Below are 25,243 nucleotides of genomic sequence, written 5' to 3'. Positions count from 1 at the left end.
ACACACACACACACACACACACACACACACACACACACACACACACACACACACACACACACACACACACACACACACACACACACACACACACACACACACACACACACACACACACACACACACACACACACACACACACACACACAGCGCATCTCCGGCCGATAGGTGAGAACGCGTCGCTGATGCAACGTGGTGTGGGCTTGTAGCTCTGTTCCCTGCACGTCTATTAAAAGGGAAGAAAATAAATAAATAGCGTGTGACTGCGTGTCTGTGGGAACCGATAGAGAGAACCGAAATTGAATTATTGTAATGGGTACCCGGTGTGTGTGTGTGTGTGTGTGTGTGGGGGGAGGGGGAGGGGAGAGGAGAGGAGAGGAGAGGAGAGGAGAGGAGAGGAGAGGAGAGGAGAGGAGAGGAGAGGAGAGGAGGATTAATGAGTACACAGAATAATCTGCCAAACACTAGAGCTGAATTCCAACACCCAAAATCTCGGCCACTCGCTCGCTCACACTCGCTCACTCCAGTAAGGCAGTGTTACGGTGAAATTGGTGACCTGCTGAAATATGTGACAATCGTGTCATCGATGACATCACATAACGTCAGTGTCCTCTCCGAATGTAAATCATTGTGGTTTGTTCATTAGCAGAGTTCCACCTAGCTGTATTTAGTTTGTTCATTAGCAGAGTTCCACCTAGCTGTATTTAGGCCACATACTTAAAGACCTCCATGTAAGTTGTGTGAAGTCCACAAGATGGTCATACATTTCAGCAGGTCACCAATTTCACCGTAACACCGCCATGCTGGAGTGACCGAGTGCGAGTGAGCGAGATTTTGGGTATTGGAATTTGGTTTAAGTCCACTCACCTGTAGACTTTCCCAGCCCTCTGCCTCAGCCAATTGATTGCCATGGCAACCCCCACACCTGCCAATTTATTACTTAACTAGTCCACTTTTCACAGTCAGTTTGCACTCTTCAGACACAGTCAGACAGACAGACACAGATCTCCATATATGGGCACAACAGGGACACAGACATAGTTAAAGCGGGTGCTATGACGACGGGTATTGCTTACTAGGTTCCCAACTTGCATCGTTCCCAAGTAGGCCGGTGGCCGACAGGCACATTAGTGAACACAATAGTCATAAACGTCACTGTTGTTGTCATTTTTCACCAGAACTGTTAGAAGAAGCAACAAGGAAGACATCAACATGGGGAACTTCCCAGGCAGACGCAGACGAAAGGTACGTTTATTTACAAAGCAGACTAACTGAAGACCAGAGCTGAGTTGTTTAAATGTATTGCAAACATTAGGCCTCATGCGCCAACCGTTCTTAAGAAGTTCTTAAGAGGAAATTTGTTCTTAGACCCACTTAGGAAGTTTTTAAGAAGGTTTTGGGATCCCTCAATCTTTTCTTAGCTGTGATTTGTTCGTAGGTAAGAACAGAATCTACGCACACTGTGGAGCACTCTTAGGGTGCCTTTTTCGTTCTTAAGTGCAATCTGAAAACATAAAGGAAAAACAGCGCCATCTGCATGATGCTCAAAGTTTGGTCTGAGGACCTCAAGGGGTCCTTGAGGAAGTTCCAGGCAGTCCACAGCAAAATATGGAACATTTACCACTTTAATCCCATTTTATACTTTGAAAATAGCCAATCTACAAGCTCACAAACGCGTCCCATTACTGCCCATTTTGAGCTTGTAGATCGGCTATTTTCGAAACATTTTGATAAATCTTCAAAACGTTTCCCTAGCAGAAAATATTTTCATATGGGGGTCTGCAGAATGCATGTCAATTTGGGGGTCCTTGACATGAAAATGTTTGAGAACCACTGGTTTAGAGTTCACAACCCAACCCAAAGCACCATACCCACCACATAACCCCCACCCCATGCACCCACCATCACCCCCCCCCCCCCCCAAGTTGACTATTGTGAGATAAATAATGAAATACATTCATGATTATTGAAAATATTGAAATATTGAAATATTGAAATTTTGAAATGTTCTGTTCACTTCAGTACCTCCACAGTATTATTGGAGTCTGGTGTTCCACCATATTTAGACTTTAGTTTAGGTATTCTTGACTTCACTCAACTTTATTTCTATGTGTGAGGTCCTGTGATTTCTGTGTGCTGCAATCACACACACAGGTGTGACTGCAGGCAAGGCCATGGAGTCATACAACCACACCCACCTGGGTGAACACAGGTAGGAAAGTGAATTCCCAATGCCTTATATGGGATTGGTGGGGCGGTTCCCTATGGTAATTAGGATGTTAATTAGGATATGTGGGGCGTCTACCTATGATCATTTGAATGAACTGGCACACCCCTTCAAGTTACGAGGATTTGGATTCATCATCATAAGAACATGCTTACGAACAATTCTGCCTACTTAAGAACGTTTCATGAATCTGACTGGACTTCTCTTAGGAATTCACTTAGGAAGAAATGTAAGAGGAAAAGTTAGGAACTTATTGGCGCATGAGGCCCATACACTGTTAGTATACAGACTGTAGGCAGTCTTGTCAAAACTTGACTATTGTAACTCCCTCCTTACTGGCCTACCGGCATGTGCACTTAAGCCCCTCCAAATTATCCAAAATGCCGCAGCCCGCTTGGTCTTCAACCAGCCAAAATTCTCACATGTCACCCCCCTTCTCCGCTCCCTCCATTGGCTCCCGGTCGCTGCCCGCACAGAATACAAAACTCTGATGCTGGCATTCAAAGCAACCAAAGGCATGGCCCCCCCATATCTCACAAGTATGATCGTACCCTACAAACCCTCCCGCGCACTCAGATCAGCCAACGCAGGGAAGCTGGAGGTACCTTCACTAAAAACGCCGGGACAACGCTCCACATGTCCCAAACTCTTCTCCCTTCTGGCTCCAAAACTATGGAATGCACTTCCCATCACAGTCAGAACTGCAGCCTCACTCCCAATCTTCCGCCGTAGTCTGAAAACCCACCTCTTCAGACTCCACCATGGCCCGTAGCACTTGCCCTAGCCTAGCCCCTTAGATAGCACATTATGTAGACTTAGATAGTATTTTAAACAGACTTATAGCTTGTTACGTAGACAGCTCTAGAATTGCACTTTATGTAGTCATAGCACTTTATAGTACACATGTATAATACTAGAATTTCGCCGCCCTTTGGGCGGCGAATCCTAGTTCCGTTGGCAGCGCAATGGGAAGAAGGAAATAGCGGGATTTGACAGACTCCACTCCAGTATTGTGCCCTTGACATGTAGTAACGGATGGGTATTATTATTATTTGTTGTATTTTCACATCAAAGGAAATTAATGTAAATGAAAATAAGCAGACATGAAACTGCTGTTTACTGTTTTTGTTAGTTTACAATAAATTACTGTTTTTGGAAACCAAAAGCTGTTGAGAATGGAGCAGAACATACTGTAGTATATATTTTGGGGGACCTTGACTGCATTATAGTAGGGCTACAATATTTTGGATTGCGGATTGCAGTGACCCCACATTGTTTGTTCGGGAACAATATTTGTAGTTACAATGAGGGCTACATGAGCCGAAGGGAGAGAAACACTTCGCCTCTCTCCAGTCCGTGCATATGGTGCTGGTACGGATCGCATCGCTGACTGACATAAACACACCGTTACAATTCAGAGGCACTTCAATAAGAAAACGCAACTAATAACGCTTGTGTGTGTTAGTCTGCCCGGTGCTGACGTTAGTATATAATGTTTAGATTGTTTTCCTGGCTGAATAACAACGGATCGCATCGCTGACTGACATAAACACTCCACTCCAGTATTGTGCCCTTGACATGTAGTAACGGATGGGTATTATTATTATTTGTTGTATTTTCACATCAAAGGAAATTAATGTAAATGAAAATAAGCAGACATGAAACTGCTGTTTACTGTTTTTGTTAGTTTACAATAAATTACTGTTTTTGGAAACCAAAAGCTGTTGAGAATGGAGCAGAACATACTGTAGTATATATTTTGGGGGACCTTGACTGCATTATAGTAGGGCTACAATATTTTGGATTGCGGATTGCAGTGACCCCACATTGTTTGTTCGGGAACAATATTTGTAGTTACAATGAGGGCTACATGAGCCGAAGGGAGAGAAACACTTCGCCTCTCTCCAGTCCGTGCATATGGTGCTGGTACGGATCGCATCGCTGACTGACATAAACACACCGTTACAATTCAGAGGCACTTCAATAAGAAAACGCAACTAATAACGCTTGTGTGTGTTAGTCTGCCCGGTGCTGACGTTAGTATATAATGTTTAGATTGTTTTCCTGGCTGAATAACAACGGATCGCATCGCTGACTGACATAAACACTCCAATTCAGAGGCACCCCGCACGCACACACACACAGAATCCATGCGACTCGGTGCGTCGCAGTTGTCATGTTTCCATGAATTAAACGGGTCGCGCAATTGTCGTGTTTACATGATTGAAACTGGTGGTGCAATTGTCGTGTTTGCATGAATTAAACGGTGTATTTATGTAATCGCGCCGCTGAATCAGTGTGTGTGTGTGTGTCTGTGTGGGACTGTGTGTGTTGTGGAAGACGGGGAACAATGTTGCCAGGGTCGTGAATTGTAAGCGAGTTGTAGTGTGTGTAAGTAGCGTGGTGAAAGGCTTTGTTTCTGGGTCTGTTTGCTTGTTTCTGGGCCTGTTTTCATAGACCTGGCAACAGTGGCCCGTGTGTGTGTGTGTGTGTGTAGTGTTGTGTTCGGTTGTTCTTCTAATGTGTGTGTGTGTAGCGTGCAACTTCCGGTGTTGCAGAAACATAAAAGCTCTCGTGGGTCACGTGGTTGGCTTTGAGCAAATGGGAGAGGGGATGTAGTGTTGCCAGGTCCGCGTATTGTAAGCGAGTGGTAGTGTGTGTAAGTAGCGTGTTGAATGGCATTGTTTCTGTGCTTGTTTTCCTAGACGTGGCAACAAATTAGGCGGGGGTGTCGGTGCTTGTGGCGTGTTTGTGTTTATTATTGATATTGATATTGTTTGTGAGTCTGGACGGGAGCCGACTGTAGTGGCAGTGTGATGACAATTTTTACGCGTGTGGTGTTGAGTGTGGGCGTGCTGCGCGACATGAGGAGATAGCCGTGGATCGACGCGGAGGGTAAGTCTGTGACGTGTTAGTGTGTTTAGTGGGTTATTGCAGTGTGTGTTGCAGTGTGTCAGACACTCTTGGAGTGACGTAGTAGCTGGTGCCTTTTGTTCCTGGGTTGGGAACAGCGTTTTGGGCACACCTTTTCAATTGTATAATAGAAGATATTATATAGTATAGTATGTATAGTTTACATAGATACTCCACTGTTACGTTCTTAGTCTAGGCATGATTCATGATAACTACTTTTTATATATGTGATGTATGCCATGCTTTTGTTATTGCTTAATGTAAGTCGCTCTGGATTAAGAGCGTCTGCTAAATGCCTAAATTGTAAATTGTAAATTGTAAATTGTAGGCAGTAGTATCTGTACATTAACATCACTGTTAGTCTAAAGACTGTAAGCAGTAGCATCTGTACATTAACATCACTGTTAGTCTAAAGACTGTAGGCAGTAGCATCTGTACATTAACATCACTGTTAGTCTACAGACTGTAGGCAGTAGCATCTGTACATTAACATCACTGTTAGTCTACAGACTGTAGGCAGTAGCATCTGTACATTAACATCACTGTTAGTCTACAGACTGTAGGCAGTAGCATCTGTACATTGACATCACTGTTAGTCTAAAGACTGTAGGCAGTAGCATCTGTACATTAACATCACTGTTAGTATAAATACTGTAGGCAGTAGCATCTGTACATTGACATCACTGTTAGTCTACATACTGTATAAAACATTTAAGCATATGGCTTACCACATTCCTTCAAAATAGAAGCTCTGGGGTGCCGGAAAGACATGGCTGCTTTTACTCTGCTATTTTTATTATAATAACATTCTTAAAAAAAGAGAAAAAAGAGAGAAAAAAGAAAGAATCACGGAAAATCACAGAGGGTAGAGTTGGGGCAGAGTTTGAGAGTTTGTTCTCTCCTCCACATTTGTGTTAACACAATGTTTGTGTTTACACAAACCCTCAGAGCTGGACATAGGATAAATAGAAAAGCCTCCTCAGTTGTTTGTGTCTCATCTAATCTGTTCTCTTCTATGTTCATCTAATCTGTTCTCTTCTATGTTCATCTCCAGCATAAAGCTCCAGGCAGAGCTGAAGGTGAGCTGATAATGTCTTAATAAAGTAAAAATAAACTGATTATTGACTCTATGAATAGATGTCTTATAAACTGATTATTGACTCTATGAATGTCTTACAAACTGATTCAACTCGTCTGTAGATGACACTATCAATAGATATAATCCTGTCCCAACATGCATGCACGCACACACGAGCACAAGCCGGTCTGACACAACTATTGTTCTTAAAAAAGCAGTTATCACACGCACGCACGCACGCACGCACGCACGCACGCACGCACGCACGCACGCACGCACGCACGCGCACACACAGTGTTTCTTATACAAGTCTTTTGTCTTTTCTGGCATGGAGCTACAGGCGCTGACCCACCAATGTCAAGTTCAACATCTACAAGGGTAGGAGCCGCTGAAGGTGAGCTGTGTGTGTGTGTGTGTGTGTGTGTGTGTGTGTGTGTGTGTGTGTGTGTGTGTGTGTGTGTGTGTGTGTGTGTGTGTGTGTGTGTGTGTGTGTGTGTGTGTGTGTGTGTGTATACAGAAACAGGGGCAGACATATCTGGGTTCATAATTGATTGAATAGAAGTAGTTAATTTAGCTGTTTGGGAAATTGTGGTGCATTGGTAAAAACATACACAGCTGACAAACAGCTGACAAAACTTTGATGGTGTGATGTGTTGTTGGACACTTGTCCCTCCAACCATAAATTAGGTTTTAGACCACCTTTACACGAGAACGGTCGCCAGAGAAAACGGTATAGTGCCGTTGCGTTCTCATTTTGTATCGACCCTTTACACGAAAGCGACCATTTAATCTCTCTAGGTCGTCCTCAGACGAGCCCTCCATTGTCGCCTCCAGTCATCCTGGTTCTCCATACATCCAGCCAGCTCGTTGGTGCTTTGCACTCCTGCGTCGTTCTTGAGTACATCCACATATCGTCACCTTATTAAACTAATGGCCTAAGTCATTTTTTGCCGAAAATGAGTTTTTGGCCTAAATCAACTCCTGGTGATGCTGGCCACCTCTGGTAAAATCGCCTAAGCCCTAACGTAAAAGGCCTCCCTGTTACACCCTATAAAAAATGGCCTATGTCAAGAGTGAGACTTAGGCCATTTTATTTTGCCTAAGTCATAATAAAATGTGACTTAGGCCATTTTAACACACCTTTCAAAATGGGAGTGAATGGGACTGAATGGGAGTGAATGGGAGTGAATGGGAGGTACTGTTACTATGGGACTGATACTATGGGAGTGAATGGGAGGTACTGTTACTATGGGACTGATACTATGGGAGTGAATGGGACTGAATGGGAGGTACTGTACTATGGGACTGATACTATGGGAGTGAATGGGACTGAATGGGAGTGAATGGGAATGCATGGGAGTGAATGGGAGGTACTGTTACTATGGGACTGATACTATGGGAGTGAATGGGACTGAATGGGAGTGAATGGGAATGCATGGGAGTGAATGAGAGTGAATGGGAGGTACTGTTACTATGGGACTGATACTATGGGAGTGAATGGGACTGAATGGGAGTGAATGGGAATGCATGGGAGTGAATGGGAGTGAATGGGAGGTACTGTTACTATGGGAGTGAATGGGAGTGAATGGGAGTGAATGGGAGGTACTGTTACTATGGGACTGATACTATGGGAGTGAATGGGAGGTACTGTTACTATGGGACTGATACTATGGGAGTGAATGGGACTGAATGGGAGTGAATGGGAGGTACTGTTACTATGGGACTGATACTATGGGAGTGAATGGGACTGAATGGGAGTGAATGGGAGGTACTGTTACTATGGGACTGATACTATGGGAGTGAATGGGACTGAATGGTGGGTACTGTTACTATGGGACTGAATGGGAGTGAATTGGAGGTACTGTTACTATGGGAGTGAATGGGAGTGAACTGGACTGAATGGGAGTGAATGGGAGTGAACTGGACTGCATGGGAGTGAGTGGGAGTGAATGGGAGGTACTGTTACTATGGGAGTGTCACTCCCATTCATCCCATTCACTCCCATTCAGAGTGAAAGGGAGTGAATGGGAGTAAATGGGAGCCCAGGTACTTGAAGTCATTGACTTCCTTCAGAGCAGTGCCTCCTGTTGTTGTGAGAGGTGGATGTTCCGTTTGGATGTTATAGGTGATCACCTCAGTTTTCTTGGCATTCAGCCGAAGGCCAACCTTGGCACACTCAGACTCCACTCTGCTCAAGAGCTCCTGTGCTTTCTCCATGTGGTCAGAGAGCAGGCTGATGTCATCCGCGTAGTCTAGGTCTGTCAGGACTACTGCAGGGTGTCTTCTTGACCTCCTTGGTGTAAGAGTAAGGCCAGGATCCTGCTCTCATCCGTTGATGGCCTTCCTGAGTGCGTAGTCCAGATCCTGCTCTCATCCATTGATGGCCTTCCTGAGCGCGTAGTCCAGATCCTGCTCTCATCCATTGATGGCCTTCATGAGCGCGTAGTTCAGATCCTGCTCTCATCCATTGATGGCCTTCCTGAGTGCGTAGTCCAGATGCTGCTCTCATCCATTGATGGCCTTCCTGAGCGCGTAGTCCAGATGCTGCTCTCATCCATTGATGGCCTTCCTGAGTGCGTAGTCCAGATGCTGCTCTCATCCATTGATGGCCTTCCTGAGCGCGTAGTCCAGATGCTGCTCTCATCCATTGATGGCCTTCCTGAGCGCGTAGTCCAGATGCTGCTCTCATCCATTGATGGCCTTCCTGAGCGTGTATTCCAGGACGATAACAGAGAGGAAGGGGGCTAGGGTGTCTCCTTGCATTACCCCAGCCAGGATGTCAAACTCCTCACTGTCGCCATCTGGGGTCACCACCTTGGCCCTTGTTCCTGCATACATGGTCTCTATTGCCCGGAGCAAGTTGGGAGGCCTTCAGGATCTTCATCATGGTGCCTCTGTGTATTGAGTCAAAAGCCTTTTTTAAATTAATAAAGCACAATACGGACGTCAGGTTGTTCTTCTTCACCTCCTCGATCAGTCTCCTCAGGGCCAGGATCTGGGTTTGGTTCTCTCCTCTCGAAAGCCGTTTTGGTTCTCCCTCAGGTGAGGGTCGATGGCATGCCGTATCCGGTTCAGGATCATACGGTTGTAGACCTTTGCAGCGATACTAGCGCTAGGTTCTGGCAACGCTAGGTGGCCGTGACGGACTGTGGGGTGCATGCCAGAACGCTAGGTGGCCGTGACGGACTGTGGGGTGCATGCCAGAACGCTAGGTGGCCGTGACGGACTGTGGGGTGCATGCCAGGTCGCTAGGTGGCGCTGATGGACTGTGGGGTGCATGCCAGGTCGCTAGGTGGCCGTGACGGACTGTGGGGTGCATGCCAGGTCGCTAGGTGGCGCTGACGGACTGTGGGGTGCATGCCAGGTCGCTAGGTGGCGCTGCCGGACTGTGGGATGCATGCCAGATGCACAGACGGACTGTGGGATGCATGCCAGAACGCTAGGTGGCGCTGATGGACTGTGGGGTGCATGCCAGAACGCTAGGTGGCGGTGACGGACTGTGGGATGCATGCCAGGTCGCTAGGTGGCGCTGACGGACTGTGGGGTGCATGCCAGGTCACTAGGTGGGGGTGACGGACTGTGGGGTGCATGCCAGAACGCTAGGTGGCGCTGACGGACTGTGCGGTGCATGCCAGAACGCTAGGTGGCCGTGACGGACTGTGGGGTGCATGCCAGGTCGCTAGGTGGCCGTGACGGACTGTGGGGTGCATGCCAGGTCGCTAGGTGGTGCTGACGGACTGTGGGGTGGATGCCAGAACGCTAGGTGGCGCTGACGGACTGTGGGGTGCATGCCAGGTCGCTAGGTGGCGCTGACGGACTGTGGGGTGCATGCCAGAACGCTAGGTGGCGCTGACGGACTGTGGGGTGCATGCCAGGTCGCTAGGTGGCGCTGACGGACTGTGGGGTGCATGCCAGAACGCTAGGTGGCGCTGACGGACTGTGGGGTGCATGCCAGGTCGCTAGGTGGCGCTGACGGACTGTGGGGTGCATGCCAGAACGCTAGGTGGTGCTGACGGACTGTGGGGTGCATGCCAGGTCGCTAGGTGGCGCTGACGGACTGTGGGGTGCATGCCAGAACGCTAGGTGGCGCTGACGGACTGTGGGATTCATGCCAGGTCGCTAGGTGGCGCTGACGGACTGTGGGGTGCATGCCAGAATGCTAGGTGGCGCTGACGGACTGTGGGGTGCATGCCAGGTCGCTAGGTGGCGCTGACGGACTGTGGGGTGCATGCCAGAACGCTAGGTGGAGCTGACGGACTGTGGGGTGCATGCCAGAACGCTAGGTGGCGCTGACGGACTGTGGGGTGCATGCCAGAACGCTAGGTGGAGCTGACGGACTGTGGGGTGCATGCCAGAACGCTAGGTGGCGCTGACGGACTGTGGGGTGCATGCCAGGTCGCTAGGTGGCCGTGACGGACTGTGGGTGCATGCCAGAACGCTAGGTGGCGCTGACGGACTGTGGGGTGCATGCCAGGTCGCTAGGTGGCCGTGATGGACTGTGGGGTGCATGCCAGGTCGCTAGTTGGCCGTGACGGACTGTGGTGTTCATGCCAGGTCGCTAGGTGGCCGTGATGGACTGTGGGGTGCATGCCAGAACGCTAGGTGGTGCTGACGGACTGTGGGGTGCATGCCAGAACGCTAGGTGGCGCTGACGGACTGTGGGGTGCATGCCAGGTCGCTAGGTGGCGCTGACGGACTGTGGGGTGCATGCCAGAACGCTAGGTGGCGCTGACGGACTGTGGGGTGCATGCCAGAACGCTAGGTGGTGCTGACGGACTGTGGGGTGCATGCCAGAATGCTAGGTGGTGCTGACGGACTGTGGGGTCCATGCCAGGTCGCTAGGTGGTGCTGACGGACTGTGGGGTGCATGCCAGGTCGCTAGGTGGCGCTGACGGACTGCCAGATAGACCAGTCACCCATGTACAAGAAACACCGTTCCGTCCGACTTCCTGTCAAGGCTGTTTGTTTTCCTCATGGTTAACATTCACCATCACTAGTCTTTACATTGTAGGATGAGTGGGCGAGGGAGTACTTGCTCATTCTAGGAACTCCAAATATGGCCTACGGGTCTGCATCGATGTAATAAAAACATGCGTTGAGAACCCACGTGAGCCATGATGATGTCACAAGTTTTGCGGATTCATTGTTTTGTCCGTTTACACGGAGACGGGAGGAAACAGCGTTTTCAAAGACTTCCACTCTGGAAGGTGGTTTCACTTTGTTGTGTTTTGAAATCGCCATTCTCGTCTAAAGGGACCCCAGCAAGCGATACGTTTTTCTGCCGTTCTTATGCACACCGTTCTCGTGTAAAGAGGGTCTTAGAGGGAAGAAGAGATTTGGTGTGGAGGGAAATACTAACAGTTTCACCAACAACAACCAACAAATGTTCATTCCACTTATCTTCAGCGGGTCACTTTGTTGACCAACACCGGACAAAGCTCATTCAGAGAGTGACAATGGTCGACCCCATCCTGGATCTGCTCCTTGAGAAGAAGGCCATCACCAAAGAGGGCTACAATAATGTGAGGTCCAAGTCCACCAATGAGGAGAAGATGAGGGAACTCTATGACCACCTGAACAACAGAACGTCTAAATACATTTTCTACCAATGTCTTGAGACACAGGAGACGTGTCTTCTAGAAGATCTGTAAGTAATTGTGATTTAAATACATTTTCTATTACGTTCTGTAAGATAATACAAGATAATGCATTAAGATAATGACATCAGTACAAGATAATGTACACTCACTATGCTCCACAGTCACATGTTGATCTTAATTCTTAAAAGGATCCCTGGTTAGTTATAGAGGGCAAGTATAATGTTTTAAGGCGTCTTATTAGCCAGAGATCCTTTTAAAATAGCAGTGTTACTTTTAGCCAGGATGTTTATAATCATGACAGGGTTGTAATTTTTCATTGGGATGCTAATGTTACATGTAGCATGCGCTCTGATGCTAATGTTAAATGTAGCATGTGCTCTGATGCTAATGTTACATGTAGCATGCGCTCTGATGCTAATGTTACATGTAGCATGCGCTCTGATGCTAATGTTACATGTAGCAAACTTTGACAAAAGCTGATGACATTGATAGATGAATACATAGTCAGTATATCATGTTGTAGTATTTCTATAGTCAGTATAACATGTTGTACTATTTATATAGTCAGTATAACATGTAGTATTTCTATAGGATTGGTAGATTCATTCATAGTCAGTATAACATGTACTATTTCTATAGGATTGGTAGATGAATTCATAGTCAGTATAACATGTTTTTCATTCCACAGCAGGTCCACTCAGTCTTCTCCTCCATCACAACCCGAAGCAGAAGCTGCATCTGCCTCTGCTGAAGGTGAGCTAACAATAAGTGTCTTATCACAGCAGAAAGGTCTAAGAAACATGGAAACAGGGGCAGACATATCTGAATGGATAGAGAGGCATTCTGGGTATCAGAAGGTCCATAGTTAATTCTGCCAGACTTAGAGTTTAACAACATTGTTAACAAACATGTTAGTGAAAAGAAAGATTTAAATGGTAAATGTTATATTGTGTTGTAGGGCTTGATCTGGCAGATCTCTTTCTCCTGAAGCTGTTTAAGAATTGCTTTGTTCATTACAGATGTGTTGGTGAAAATATCCGGCGGTTCCATTACTGGCTACGAACGCATGTTTCAGAACAAGATGAAAAACACATATCTATGTGTACAATTGGACAATGAGTCCAAGATGAAGTTTGACGACGTCTTTGTCCTGATCTACAACATAAACACCAGCTTCACAGGCATGCACAGGTATCATGAGGTCAGACAGATGGAGATGAACAGGGCAGGACTGGACCAACCAATCCAACTCTGGGAATTGTATAATTCTGGAATAAATGAAAGAGCAGTGCTCACTGTTGGTGTCGCAGGAATTGGAAAATCCTTCCTCTTACACAAATTTATTCACGACTGGACCATGGACCGTTTCCCCCGAGACCCCCATCTCGTGTTCCTATTGACGTTCCGCCAGTTAAATCTTCTCGAGGGAAAACGCTTTTCTCTGGCGAAGCTACTTCACGAATGTGTCAAGGAAACCAGATGCATTAAGGAAGAAGCTCTGAATGACATCTTCAGCATAGTGCAGGAGTCAAACGACTACAACACATGTCCCTGCAAAGTCATGTTCATGATTGATGGGCTCGATGAAAACAGGTTTCGGCTGGATTTCAAGAAAGAATCCTCCATCACTAATGTTGACGTATCCCTGCCAGTCAAGGAGCTGATTGTAAACCTTATCAAGGGTGAACTGCTTCCCTCCGCTCGCATCTGGCTCACCTCACGGCCTGCAGCAGTCGATCAGATCCCTAAGAAGTTTGTTGACAGGATGACAGAAATAAGAGGGTTCATCACAGATGACCAGAAGAAGGAGTACTTCAAGAAGAGGTTCATGAAGATCTTCAATGATGAGAACAAGGCCAACTCGATGACCAGCTCAATCATGTCACACATCAAGAAATCAAAGATCCTCTCCACCATGTGTGAAATCCCAGTCTTCTGTTGGATCCTTGCTTTTGTTGTGCAGCACAGAGACATGAAAGACAAGCTACCTGAGACCCTGGTTCAGATGTACTGTGAGTTCCTGACGGCTCTGACAAAGCAGATGGAGAAGAAGTATGGTAAATCAGATGAGACGACTAAAAAGAAGCTCATGAAGGCAGAAGGACAGTTCATTCTGAAGCTGGGCAAGTTGGCATTTAACCAACTGATCAAAGATCAGATCCTGTTCTACCAGAAAGACCTGGAAGCCTGTGGTCTTGATGCCTACAAGGCCGTGCTAAAGTCAGGCATGTGCACAGCATTCTTCAAAGAAGACGGTGCTTCTTTCGACCAAACAGTCTACTGCTTTGTTCACCTGAGCATCCAGGAGTTCCTGGCTGCAGTCTACCTGTTCCACTGTTTCACAAAGAGGAACAAGAGGCAAATGTTCACAAAGACCAACAAGAAGATGGAGGTCCTGAAGACATTCCTGAACGATAACAGTGACATTTCAGACAGTTTCAGCTCCCTCTCTGACTTCCTGAAAGCTGCTATGGAAAAATCCCTGACGAGTGAAAGTGGCCACCTGGACCTCTTCGTCCGCTTCCTTCATGGCCTCTCACTGGAGTCCAACCAGAGTCTGTTAGGAGGCCTGCTGGGTCAGACAAAGAACAGTCCAGAGGAGATCCAGAGAGCCATCAACAACCTGAAGGAGATGAATGATCGTGACTTCTCTCCTGACAGATGCATCAACATCTTCCAATGTCTGATGGAGATGAACGACCCGTCATTAAGTCAAGGGATCCAACAGTACCTGGAGTCAGAGAGCAGCTCAGGGAAGAAACTCTCTGAGACCCAGTGTTCAGCTCTGGCCTCCATGCTGCAGATGTCAGAGGAGGTTCTGGAAGAGTTGGACCTGCACACATACAAGACATTAACAGCAGGGCGGCGGAGACTCATCCCAGCTGTGAGGATCTTCAAAAAAGCAAGGTTAGTAACACACGCAGGCATGCAGGCACGCACGGAAGCACACACAGGCAGGCAGGCAGGCAGGCAGGCAGGCGGTACAGTAACTACAATATGTGAACTAATAAGGTACAGTGATTACAGTATGTAGAGTCATGTTGAGATACATGCACGCATGCACGCACGCACGCACGCACGCACGCACGCACGCACGCATGCACGCACGCACGCATGCACGCACACACACACAGACACACACACACACTGGGTTCATCATGAATGTATCATTTCCCATCCTGCTCTGTAACCCCCTCTAGTGGAGATAACGGGAAAACATTATAATATATTATTATTATTGTATTATATAAAATCACACCCGTGTGAAGTGAGGGGTGCTCTTATCATCATACAACATCTCATTCCGGCCAATCACAATTCGTCTTCAATGTTTGTGTTTACACAAACCGTCAAAGCTGGACATAGGAGGGGCTAGCACCCCTCAAAAATAACAATTTAAAACACAAAGTGTCTCTTGGTCAAATGGATAAAGACAGAGTGCCCCCCAAAAAAACATACTAAAATGGTGTTATTTCGATTGGGCCTTTTGACTCAAAGGTTTTCAGGTTTTCAACAAAATGTCTAGTTGGTCAATATCTGACCAACTAGACATTTTACATTTACATTACACTTTATAGTTAATTTCCTTGAACATGAACTTGATCTAATCTGTCTTGATAATCACTGATTTTACATCATCTACATTTACAGACTTGTTGGCTGTTACCTCCAAAAGGCAGACTATGAGATTGTGTCTTCAGCTCTCAGCTCTAATCCTTCACATCTGAGAGAATTGGACATCAGTTATAATGACATAACGGATCCATCCATGGACCTGCTCTCTGCTGCATTGAAGAGTCCAAACTGTCAACTGGAGATACTGAGGTCAGATGATTATTTTGATTAGTTCTGTTTTATTATTTATTGTTTGATATTAAGAAGAGTGTGAATAAAGTTGACATCATGGTATCCCACATTGATTAGAATAATAATATGGTGAGAGTTTGTGTTGTCTAGTTCACACTCTCACATCACAGTAACTACAATATGTAATCCATCATGGCTGCTAGGGAATTATCATTATCAACGCTACGGTACAGTAACTACAATATGTGAACTAATGAGGTACAGTGATTACAGTATGTAGAGTCATGTTGACATGCGCACACACACACACACACACACACACACACACACACACACACACACACACACACACCAGTGTTGATGTCGTCGACTAAAACTAAGACGAAAAATGTTCGTCAAATACCTTCTTCCACTGACGAAAACTAAAAGGAAACTAAATTAAAACTAAGCTATGATGACTAAGACTAAATATACTGACAATATCATCAACAAATGAAAACTAGACTAAAATGTTAGGAAGGGACTAGTGGACAAGAGATCCAGTACAAGTCATTTTACACTTGGTTGCATGCTGACAATAGCAGATCTACAAGCTGACAATGCGTTGCAGCGCGACTCGTTGTGAGCTTGTAGATCGGCTATTTTCAGCAAGTGTAAAAACAGTCATTACGACGGCATCAAGGCCCGCCAAAATACATTTTAGTCGACTAAATCACCTGTAGATTTAGTCGACTAAAACTATAGACTAACACTAAAACATTCCAGCTGACTTAAAACTAAATGAAAACTATTCAACAGACTATATATGACTAAAACACAAATATGCTGCCAAAAACAACACACACACACACACACACACACACACACACACACACACACACACACACACACACACACACACACACACACACACACACACACACACACACACACACACACACACACACACACACACACACACACACACACACACACACACACACACACACACAGATTAAGATGATTTACTTCACATTATTCCGGCCTGCCTTCTCTTTCCATCTCTTGGGGTCTTTACTCCAAAACTCTGATATTCAGTCCAGATATTTCATGTGTAATTACAGACTTGCTGGCTGTACCATCACACAGACAGGATTTGAAGTTCTGCTCTCAGCTCTCAGCTCTAATCTTCTCCATCTGAGAGAATTGGACCTCAGTTTCATCTGCTTGCAGGAATCACAACTGCTCCAGCTCTCTGCGTTACTGAAGAGTCCACAGTGTGGACTGCAGATCCTGGGGTAAAGAATGTGTGTTCTCTCTGTGTGGATCTCTACTCGAACATCAACAGCACTTTGTTAAAAGTGTATTTCTCTGCAGGTTGTCAGGCTGTGGAGTCACAGAGGAAGGCTGTTATTCTCTGGCTTCAGCTGTGACCTCCAACCCCTCCTCCCAGCTGAAACAGCTGGACTTGAACTTCAGCCACTTAGGAGAGTCTGCTCTGAAGAAGCTGTCTGCTGCTCTGGAGACTGTCAAGTGAGTCGACTATAGGACTGTGTCCATGTTGGTCAGTGAGTCGACCGAGGGAGGGGGCACACAGTGCCGTGTCGAGGGAGGGGGCACGCTGTGGTGAGTCGGGGGAGGGAGAACGCTGTGCCGTCTTCAGGGAGGGGGGAGGGGGAACACTGTGCTGTCTTCAGGGAGGGGGGAGGGGGCACACTGTGCCGTCTCCAGGGAGGGGGCACGCTGTGCCAAGTCCAGGGAGGGGGCGCGTTGTCCCGGGTCAGGGGAAGGGGGAGGGGGCACGCTGTGTCGGTCCCTGCGAGGCATTGCTGCCGAGGAGGGTGTGCCTGGCGGGCAGGGGGAGGAGACGGGGAGGTGAAGGGCGTGTGGCGTGGCGCGTTGCATTTTGTTCAAAACGAGACACTCCTCAATCCTATCCAAATTTGAGAGATCACATGACCATAGAGATATTGGTGTGTGATGTTTGGACAGAGTCTGTGGGAGAATGATGACAAAATGTGTTTTGGTGGGACTAAACAGGCCGATGTGAAACATTAAGCAGCAGAGGTTTTGACTTGATTCATTGTTGTTCTACTTCCTACAGTGTGAATCATGGAGGAGAACACTGGACTAAACCTCAACTCCTTACAACACGTGAGTCTGTCTGTCTGTCTGTCTGTCTGTCTGTCTGTCTGAAAAAATATTGTGTGTGTGTGTGTGTGTGTGTGTGTGTGTGTGTGTGTGTGTGTGTGTGTGTGTGTGTGTGTGTGTGTGTGTGTGTGTGTGTGTGTGTGTGTGTGTGTGTGTGTGTGCGCGAGTGTGCGTGCGTGCGTGTGTGCGAGTGTGCGTGCGTGCGTGCGTGCGTGCGTGCGTGTGTGTGTGTGTGTGTGCGTGCGTGTGACCGTGTGCATGCGTGTCGCTCAGTGAATGATATATTATAACGTGTACTGTGTTGTTTTCTCATCAGATTTCCAGCGTCTCACTCTGGACACAAACACAGCAAGCTGTCGCCTCTCTCTGTCTGAGGACAACAGGAAGGTGACAGGGGATGGTCAGGATCATTCATATCCTGATCATCCTGACAGGTTTGAGGTCCGGCGTCAGGTTCTGAGTTTAGAGAGTCTAGATGAATGCTCCTACAGTGAGATGGAGTTCAGTGGAAAGGTTATGATAGGAGTGACTGACAGAGACATCAGTAGGAAAGGAAGGGGTGATGACTGTAGGCTTGGAAGGTATAAACAGTCCTGGGGTCTGTACTGTGTTGATGGTAACGATGGCAACAGTTACTCTGTCAGCCACAATGATAAGGTGACTGTCCTTCCTATCCGGTCCTCTGGCTCCACCAGAGTAGCAGTGTATCTGGACCGTCCCGCTGGGACTCTGTCCTTCTACAGAGTGTTAGAGGACACTCTGACTCACCTGTACACCTTCCAGAACACCTTCACTGAACCTCTGTTCGCTGGGTTCTGGGTTTGGGTTGACTCCTCTGTGTCTCTGTGTGAGCAGAGATAGAGTCTCCATGTGACTTCAGGTCGCCATGGTTACTCAACATGTTTGGGTGAGTCCATGTTGTCATGGTTACCACTGTCGCCTAATAGTGGACCCTTTGACACCGGCTAAGTCTGACATCATAGAACTCCATATTTGGACATGACTGACTCGTGGTGACATCATAGAACTCCATATTTGGACATATTGACTCAGACTGACATCATTGTGATGTCATCATAAATAAGACAAGCAGAGACACACTGACATCAGAGAGGCTTTGAGAGGATTTGTTTTCAATAGCAGATCTACAAGCTCACAACGCGTCACATGACGGTGCGTTGTGAGCTTGTAGATCTGCTATTTTGTAGATCTTGTAGATATGCCATTTTGTAGATCTGCTAATTTGAAATAGTGATGTATTTAGGTTAAAGTTATTTTAGGTTATTTATCATTATGCTCTTAGGACCCCCTGGAACCGTCTCGGGGGTCCCTGGGGGTCCCTGGACCTTACTTTGAGACCCTGTGTGTGTGTGTGTGTGTGTGTGTGTGTGTGTGTGTGTGTGTGTGTGTGTGTGTGTGTGTGTGTGTGTGTGTGTGTGTGTGTGTGTTGTTTTTGGCAGCATATTTGTGTTTTAGTCATATATAGTCTGTTGAATAGTTTTCATTTAGTTTTAAGTCAGCTGGAATGTTTTAGTGTTAGTCTATAGTTTTAGTCGACTAAATCTACAGGTGATTTAGTCGACTAAAATGTATTTTGGCGGGCCTTGATGCCGTCGTAATGACTGTTTTTACACTTGCTGAAAATAGCCGAACAAGCTCACAACGAGTCGCGCTGCGACGCATTGTCAGCTTGTAGATCTGCTATTTTCAGCATGCAACCAAGTGTAAAATGACTTGTATTGGATCTCTTGTCCACTAGTCCCTTCCTAACATTTTAGTCTAGTTTTCATTTGTTGATGATATTGTCAGTATATTTAGTCTTAGTTTTAGTCATCATAGCTTAGTTTTAATTTAGTTTCCTTTTAGTTTTCGTCAGTGGAAGAAGGTATTTGACGAACTTTTTTCGTCTTAGTTTTAGTCGACGACATCAACACTGGTGGGTGTGTGTGTGTGTGTGTGTGTGTGTGTGTGTGTGTGTGTGTGTGTGTGTGTGTGTGTGTGTGTGTGTGTGTGTGTGTGTGTGTGTGTGTGTGTGTGTGTCAGTGTTGTTTTTGGCAGCATATTTGTGTTTTAGTCATATATAGTATTATAGTCTGTTGAATAGTTTTCATTTAGTTTTAAGTCAGCTGGAATGTTTTAGTGTTAGTCTATAGTTTTGTGTGTGTGTGTGTGTGTGTGTGTGTGTGTGTGTGTGTGTGTGTGTGTGTGTGTGTGTGTGTGTGTGTGTGTGTGTGTGTGTGTGTCAGTGTTGTTTTTGGCAGCATATTTGTGTTTTAGTCATATATAGTCTGTTGAATAGTTTTCATTTAGTTTTAAGTCAGCTGGAATGTTTTAGTGTTAGTCTATAGTTTTAGTCGACTAAATCTACAGGTGATTTAGTCGACTAAAATGTATTTTGGCGGGCCTTGATGCCGTCGTAATGACTGTTTTTACACTTGCTGAAAATAGCCGAACAAGCTCACAACGAGTCGCGCTGCAACGCATTGTCAGCTTGTAGATCTGCTATTTTCAGCATGCAACCAAGTGTAAAATGACTTGTATTGGATCTCTTGTCCACTAGTCCCTTCCTAACATTTTAGTCTAGTTTTCATTTGTTGATGATATTGTCAGTATATTTAGTCTTAGTTTTAGTCATCATAGCTTAGTTTTAATTTAGTTTCCTTTTAGTTTTCGTCAGTGGAAGAAGGTATTTGACGAACTTTTTTCGTCTTAGTTTTAGTCGACGACATGTCGACATGTGTGTGTGTGTGTGTGTGTGTGTGTGTGTGTGTGTGTGTGTGTGTGTGTGTGTGTGTGTGTGTGTGTGTGTGTGTGTGTGTGTGTGCGTGCTTTTAGTCTACATTTTTAGTCGACTAAATATCATTTTAATCTGCTAAATGTTCAGTTGATTTAGTCGACTAAAATGCATTTTGGCTTGCCGTTATGGTGACTGATTTTACTGAAAATAGCAGATCTACAAGGTCATAACGTGTCGCGCTGCAACTATGGTGTGAGCTTGTAGGTCTGTTATTTTTCAGAGCACAACCAAACATGAAATTACTTGTCTTTTAGTTCTACTGGATGTCTTCTCCACTAGTCACTCCCTGACATTTAGTTCTACTGGATCTCTCCTCCACTAGTCCCTCCCTAACATTTAGTTCTACAGGATCTCTTCTCCACTAGTCCCTCCCTGACATTTAGTTCTACTGGATCTCTTCTCCACTAGCCCCTCCCTAACATTTAGTTCTACTGGATCTCTTCTCCACTAGTCCCTCCCTAACATTTAGTTCTACTGGATCTCTTCTCCACTAGTCCCTCCATGACATTTAGTTCTACTGGATCTCTTCTCCACTAGTCCCTCCCTAACATTTAGTTCTACTGGATCTCTTCTCTAGTCCACTAGTCCCTCCCTGACATTTAGTTCTACTTGATCTCTTCTCCACTAGTCCCTCCCTGACATTTAGTTCTACTGGATCTCTTCTCCACTAGTCCCTCCCTGACATTTAGTTCTACTGGATCTCTTCTCCACTAGTCCCTCCCTAACATTTAGTTCTACTGGATCTCTTCTCCACTAGTCCCTCCCTAACATTTAGTTCTACTGGATCTCTTCTCCACTAGTCCCTCCATGACATTTAGTTCTACTGGATCTCTTCTCCACTAGTCCCTCCCTAACATTTAGTTCTACTGGATCTCTTCTCTAGTCCACTAGTCCCTCCCTGACATTTAGTTCTACTGGATCTCTTCTCCACTAGTCCCTCCCTGACATTTAGTTCTACTGGATCTCTTCTCCACTAGTCCCTCCCTGACATTTAGTTCTACTGGATCTCTTCTCCACTAGTCCCTCCCTGACATTTAGTTCTACTGGATCTCTTCTCCACTAGTCCCTCCCTGACATTTAGTTCTACTGGATCTCTTCTTCACTAGTCCTTCCCTGACATTTAGTTCTACTGGATCTCTCCTCCACTAGTCCCTCCCTAACATTTAGTTCTACTGGATCTCTTCTCCACTAGTCCCTCCCTAACATTTAGTTCTACTGGATCTCTCCTCCACTAGTCCCTCCCTAACATTTAGTTCTACTGGATCTCTCCTCCACTAGTCCCTCCCTAACATTTAGTTATACTGGATCTCTTCTCCACTAGTCCTTCCTTGACATACATTTGTCGACCAAATTATCAATATATTTATTTAGTCATAGTTTTAGTCATCATATTAGTTTTTATTTAGTAATCTAGTTTTCGTCAGTCGTAAACTACGTCATGTCAAAAAACGTAGTCGACCAACATTCTACGCCCAATGGTTTTCATCGCGCGTGTGCGTGTGCGCGTGTGCGTGTGTGTGTGTGTGTGTGTGTGTGTGTGTGTGTGTGTGTGTGTTGCATGTGTCTATGGCTGTGGACCCCCAGGGGTCCTTGAGGGGTCTCCAGAGGGTCTCACTCATTCACTGCTAGATTTATTTTGCCCCTTATTTTGTCCTTTCAGTCTTTTATTTTGAAGGCGTTGATCTTATTTTAATTCACCCGAAACTCATGTTTTAGTAACAATCATTAAACATCATGTCATGAACAACTGAATGTATGTGATTGGTTAGCCTACATATCACGTAAACTTTCCCTTCATTGTCAATGGCATTTAATGTTTGTGTGTGTTGCCACAAATTTGGCGGATATTCGTCCTAATAATTTCTCCTTTCATTGTCAATGGCAAATATGAGACGTGTGAGGACAAAAGCTGTATATAGGAGGGGCTAAAGAAAGAGAAAAAGGTGTTAAAAGTTGTCCTTGGCAGACGGCAGTGAATGAGTTAAATTAATATAGCAACAACTTCAGTTCAACCACTTTAACCTCTACAGATATTTTAATATATCAGATCTACAAGCTCTGCATGTGAGTTTGTAAAACAGGCTATTGTCACAACATCTTGAAGATGAAAATGAGAAGAAAAAAAACGAAAGAAGATGAAATCTGGTGTCGACTCAGACTCTGTTTATTGCCACGAAGTCGAATAGTCAGTTATGATGTGTCAGTTGTACATAATGAGATGAATAGTCAGTTATGTTGTGTCAGTTGTACTTACTGTATGAGATGAATAGTCAGTTATGTTGTATCAAGTTGTAGGCTACATATGAGATGAATATCTTTTTGGGGGGCAGTCCAGACCCCTTTGGGTTTCTGCCAACGTGACCTCCTGAACAACTAGTTGAACAGCCCTGAAGTATGGTTTCTGTTTGACTATGACATGACTTTGATTGAAAGGTTTTTAATACAAGCCGTTCCAGTGGCATCTAAATGTAAGGTTGTAAGATGCTCATCGTTGGATGGCGAGGATGAAGGGGTACTTGTAAATATTTCTCCCCTCCAAGTGGTCCCTGCGTGGGCCAAAACATGTTTTAGAACCTTTTATTGTATATAAACCTTTATACTGAACCACTGCAACCCTGTTGACTTTGCTGACTGGGGTCCCACAGGGTTCCGTACTCGGCACCCCTCCTTTTTTTTCTGCTGTGACCGTGTTGATTGGTCGACTAGACTTCATGTCGTTTACTCTCATGGTGGACTTTGTAAATCTAGACTAGTGGTCCTAATGGGCAAAATGAGGTGGCTGAAATGTGCCTGAATTATGTTGTTTTATATTAACTGTACAATATGTGAAGACATTGAGGGATAATTAGCCTAGACCCAAGGCAGAGTCTGTGTTAGTGTGGAGGCAAGTGGAGTGCTGGTAAGCTCAGCCCTAGCAACCAGACACCACCCCCTAGCAACCAGACACAACCCCACCCCCTAGCAACCAGACACCAGGTGATTCCTCTTGTGATTCTGGTAGTGGGATAATTCTGATGTTGTTGTCTGATCATTCATATTCAGAATTCAGATGTTATTGTGTGATCATTAATATTCATTATTCTGATGATCACATTTTGTAAAAGTGTTTAATTGTTCAATAAACTGATTCTTGAACGTCTGATATTGTTCTTTATTAATATTCATAGTGTTGTCATGACAATATATGTGACCAAACTTGACACAACAGTAAGTCATTGGATCTTTTTTATTACTTTTGTTTTTTTCATGTCATGTGAAAGCAGGGACTCCCAGCTTCAAATTGACCACCAGTTTAGGAGATATGGCTTATAGAGTAATGTCTTGCAGAGAAACAGCGAGTTGAGAAAACAGGCTTGACAGGTTCACTTCTGTGGACTCTTAACATTACACCTAGCTACATGTTTAAGCATTTATTTCATATTTACATGTCTTCTGTGGTCTCTAACATTACACCTAGCTACATGTTTAAGCATTTATTTCATATTTACATGTCTTCTGTGGACTCTTAACATTACACCTAGCTACATGTTTAAGCATTTATTTCATATTTACATGTCTTCTGTGGACTCTTAACATTACACCTAGCTACATGTTTAAGCATTTATTTCATATTTACATGTACATTTCAGCTCAGCCATTTATTTCAGACATGCTCTAGTATGTGAAGAGTCTGCCTGTGCTATTAACTCTTTTTGGATAAAATAAATAAATCCGTTTTTCTCCTCTGGTGAAAAGCTGGAGGTTGCACGATGACAGGCTCTCAGTCAAATCTGATCACATATGGCCACAGCTACATGACAACAGGAGGGTGATGTTCTTGATGTGATGTTGCAAAATGAAAAACAGGGAGCTCTCTGTCTACCGAGCAATCTCCCTTCCTACTCTCACCTTATATGGTCATGAAGTGCTCATTATGGTCATGAAGTGTTCCTACTCTATATATGGTCATGAAGTGTTCCTACTCTATATATGGTCATGAAGTGTGGGTCATGACCCAAAGAATAAGGTCACGAATACAAGCGGCCGAAATGAGTTTTCTCCGACAGGTGGCTGGCATCTCCCTTAGAGATAGGGTGAGAGGTTCATCTCCCTTAGAGATAGGGTGAGAGGTTCATCTCCCTTAGAGATAGGGTGAGAAGTTCAGTCACACGAGAGAGACTCGGAGTAGAGTCGCTGCTTCTTCGCCTGGAAAGGAGCCAGCTTAGGTGGTTCGGGGCATCTGGTTAGGATGCCTCTCGGGCGTCTTCCTAGGGAGGTCCTCGAGGCACGTCCCACTGGGAGGAGACCCCGGGGCAGAGCAAGGAGCAGTTGGAGGAAACACATCGACTCACTGGCTTGGAACGTCTCGGGATCCCCCAGGAGGAAGTTACTACAGTTTGCTGTGAAGAGGGAAGTCTGGAGCTCTCTGGTGGAGCTGTTGCCCCCGTGACCCGACTATGGATAAGCGGTTGAAGATGGATGGATGGTGAAACGGTGAGACTCGGGTCAGTAACGTCTCTTCAGTAAACATGATTTATTAGAAGAGGTTACTACAGGTCAAAGGTGAAAGGTTACTTGAGTAAAAGTACAAAAGTATTGGCATCAAAATGTACTTAAAGTACCAAAAGTAGAAAGTACACTCAGTATTCAGAACGTCCCATTTCACAAGTTTTCAAATGTTTCAAATATTTATAGGTGTCGTTGCATGTTGT

At 45.4% G+C, this 25,243-nt stretch overlaps 1 protein-coding gene across 1 annotated transcript; it reads left to right on the top strand.

The window, feature by feature from the left end:
- Positions 1-1,188: 1,188 nt before the first annotated feature.
- LOC306918198 (NLR family CARD domain-containing protein 3-like) lies at positions 1,189-18,616 on the top strand (the record flags this gene model as incomplete). The annotated part of the gene is made up of 13 exons (XM_079531076.1): positions 1,189-1,245; positions 6,195-6,219; positions 6,559-6,612; positions 11,625-11,865; positions 12,507-12,571; positions 12,838-14,333; positions 14,400-14,725; positions 15,470-15,643; positions 16,729-16,902; positions 16,982-17,137; positions 17,709-17,758; positions 18,072-18,412; positions 18,611-18,616. Exons 1-13 carry the CDS (start codon positions 1,213-1,215, stop codon positions 18,614-18,616), a joined length of 3,141 nt encoding a protein of 1,046 aa, XP_079387202.1. The 5' UTR covers positions 1,189-1,212.
- Positions 18,617-25,243: the final 6,627 nt, after the last annotated feature.

Source organism: Electrona antarctica (assembly GCF_951216825.1).
Source record: "Electrona antarctica genome assembly, contig: scaffold_148, whole genome shotgun sequence".
Classification (NCBI taxonomy): Eukaryota; Metazoa; Chordata; class Actinopteri; order Myctophiformes; family Myctophidae; genus Electrona; species Electrona antarctica.
Note: the sequence above shows the minus strand (reverse complement) of the source record. Positions and strands in the feature narration are given on the sequence as shown.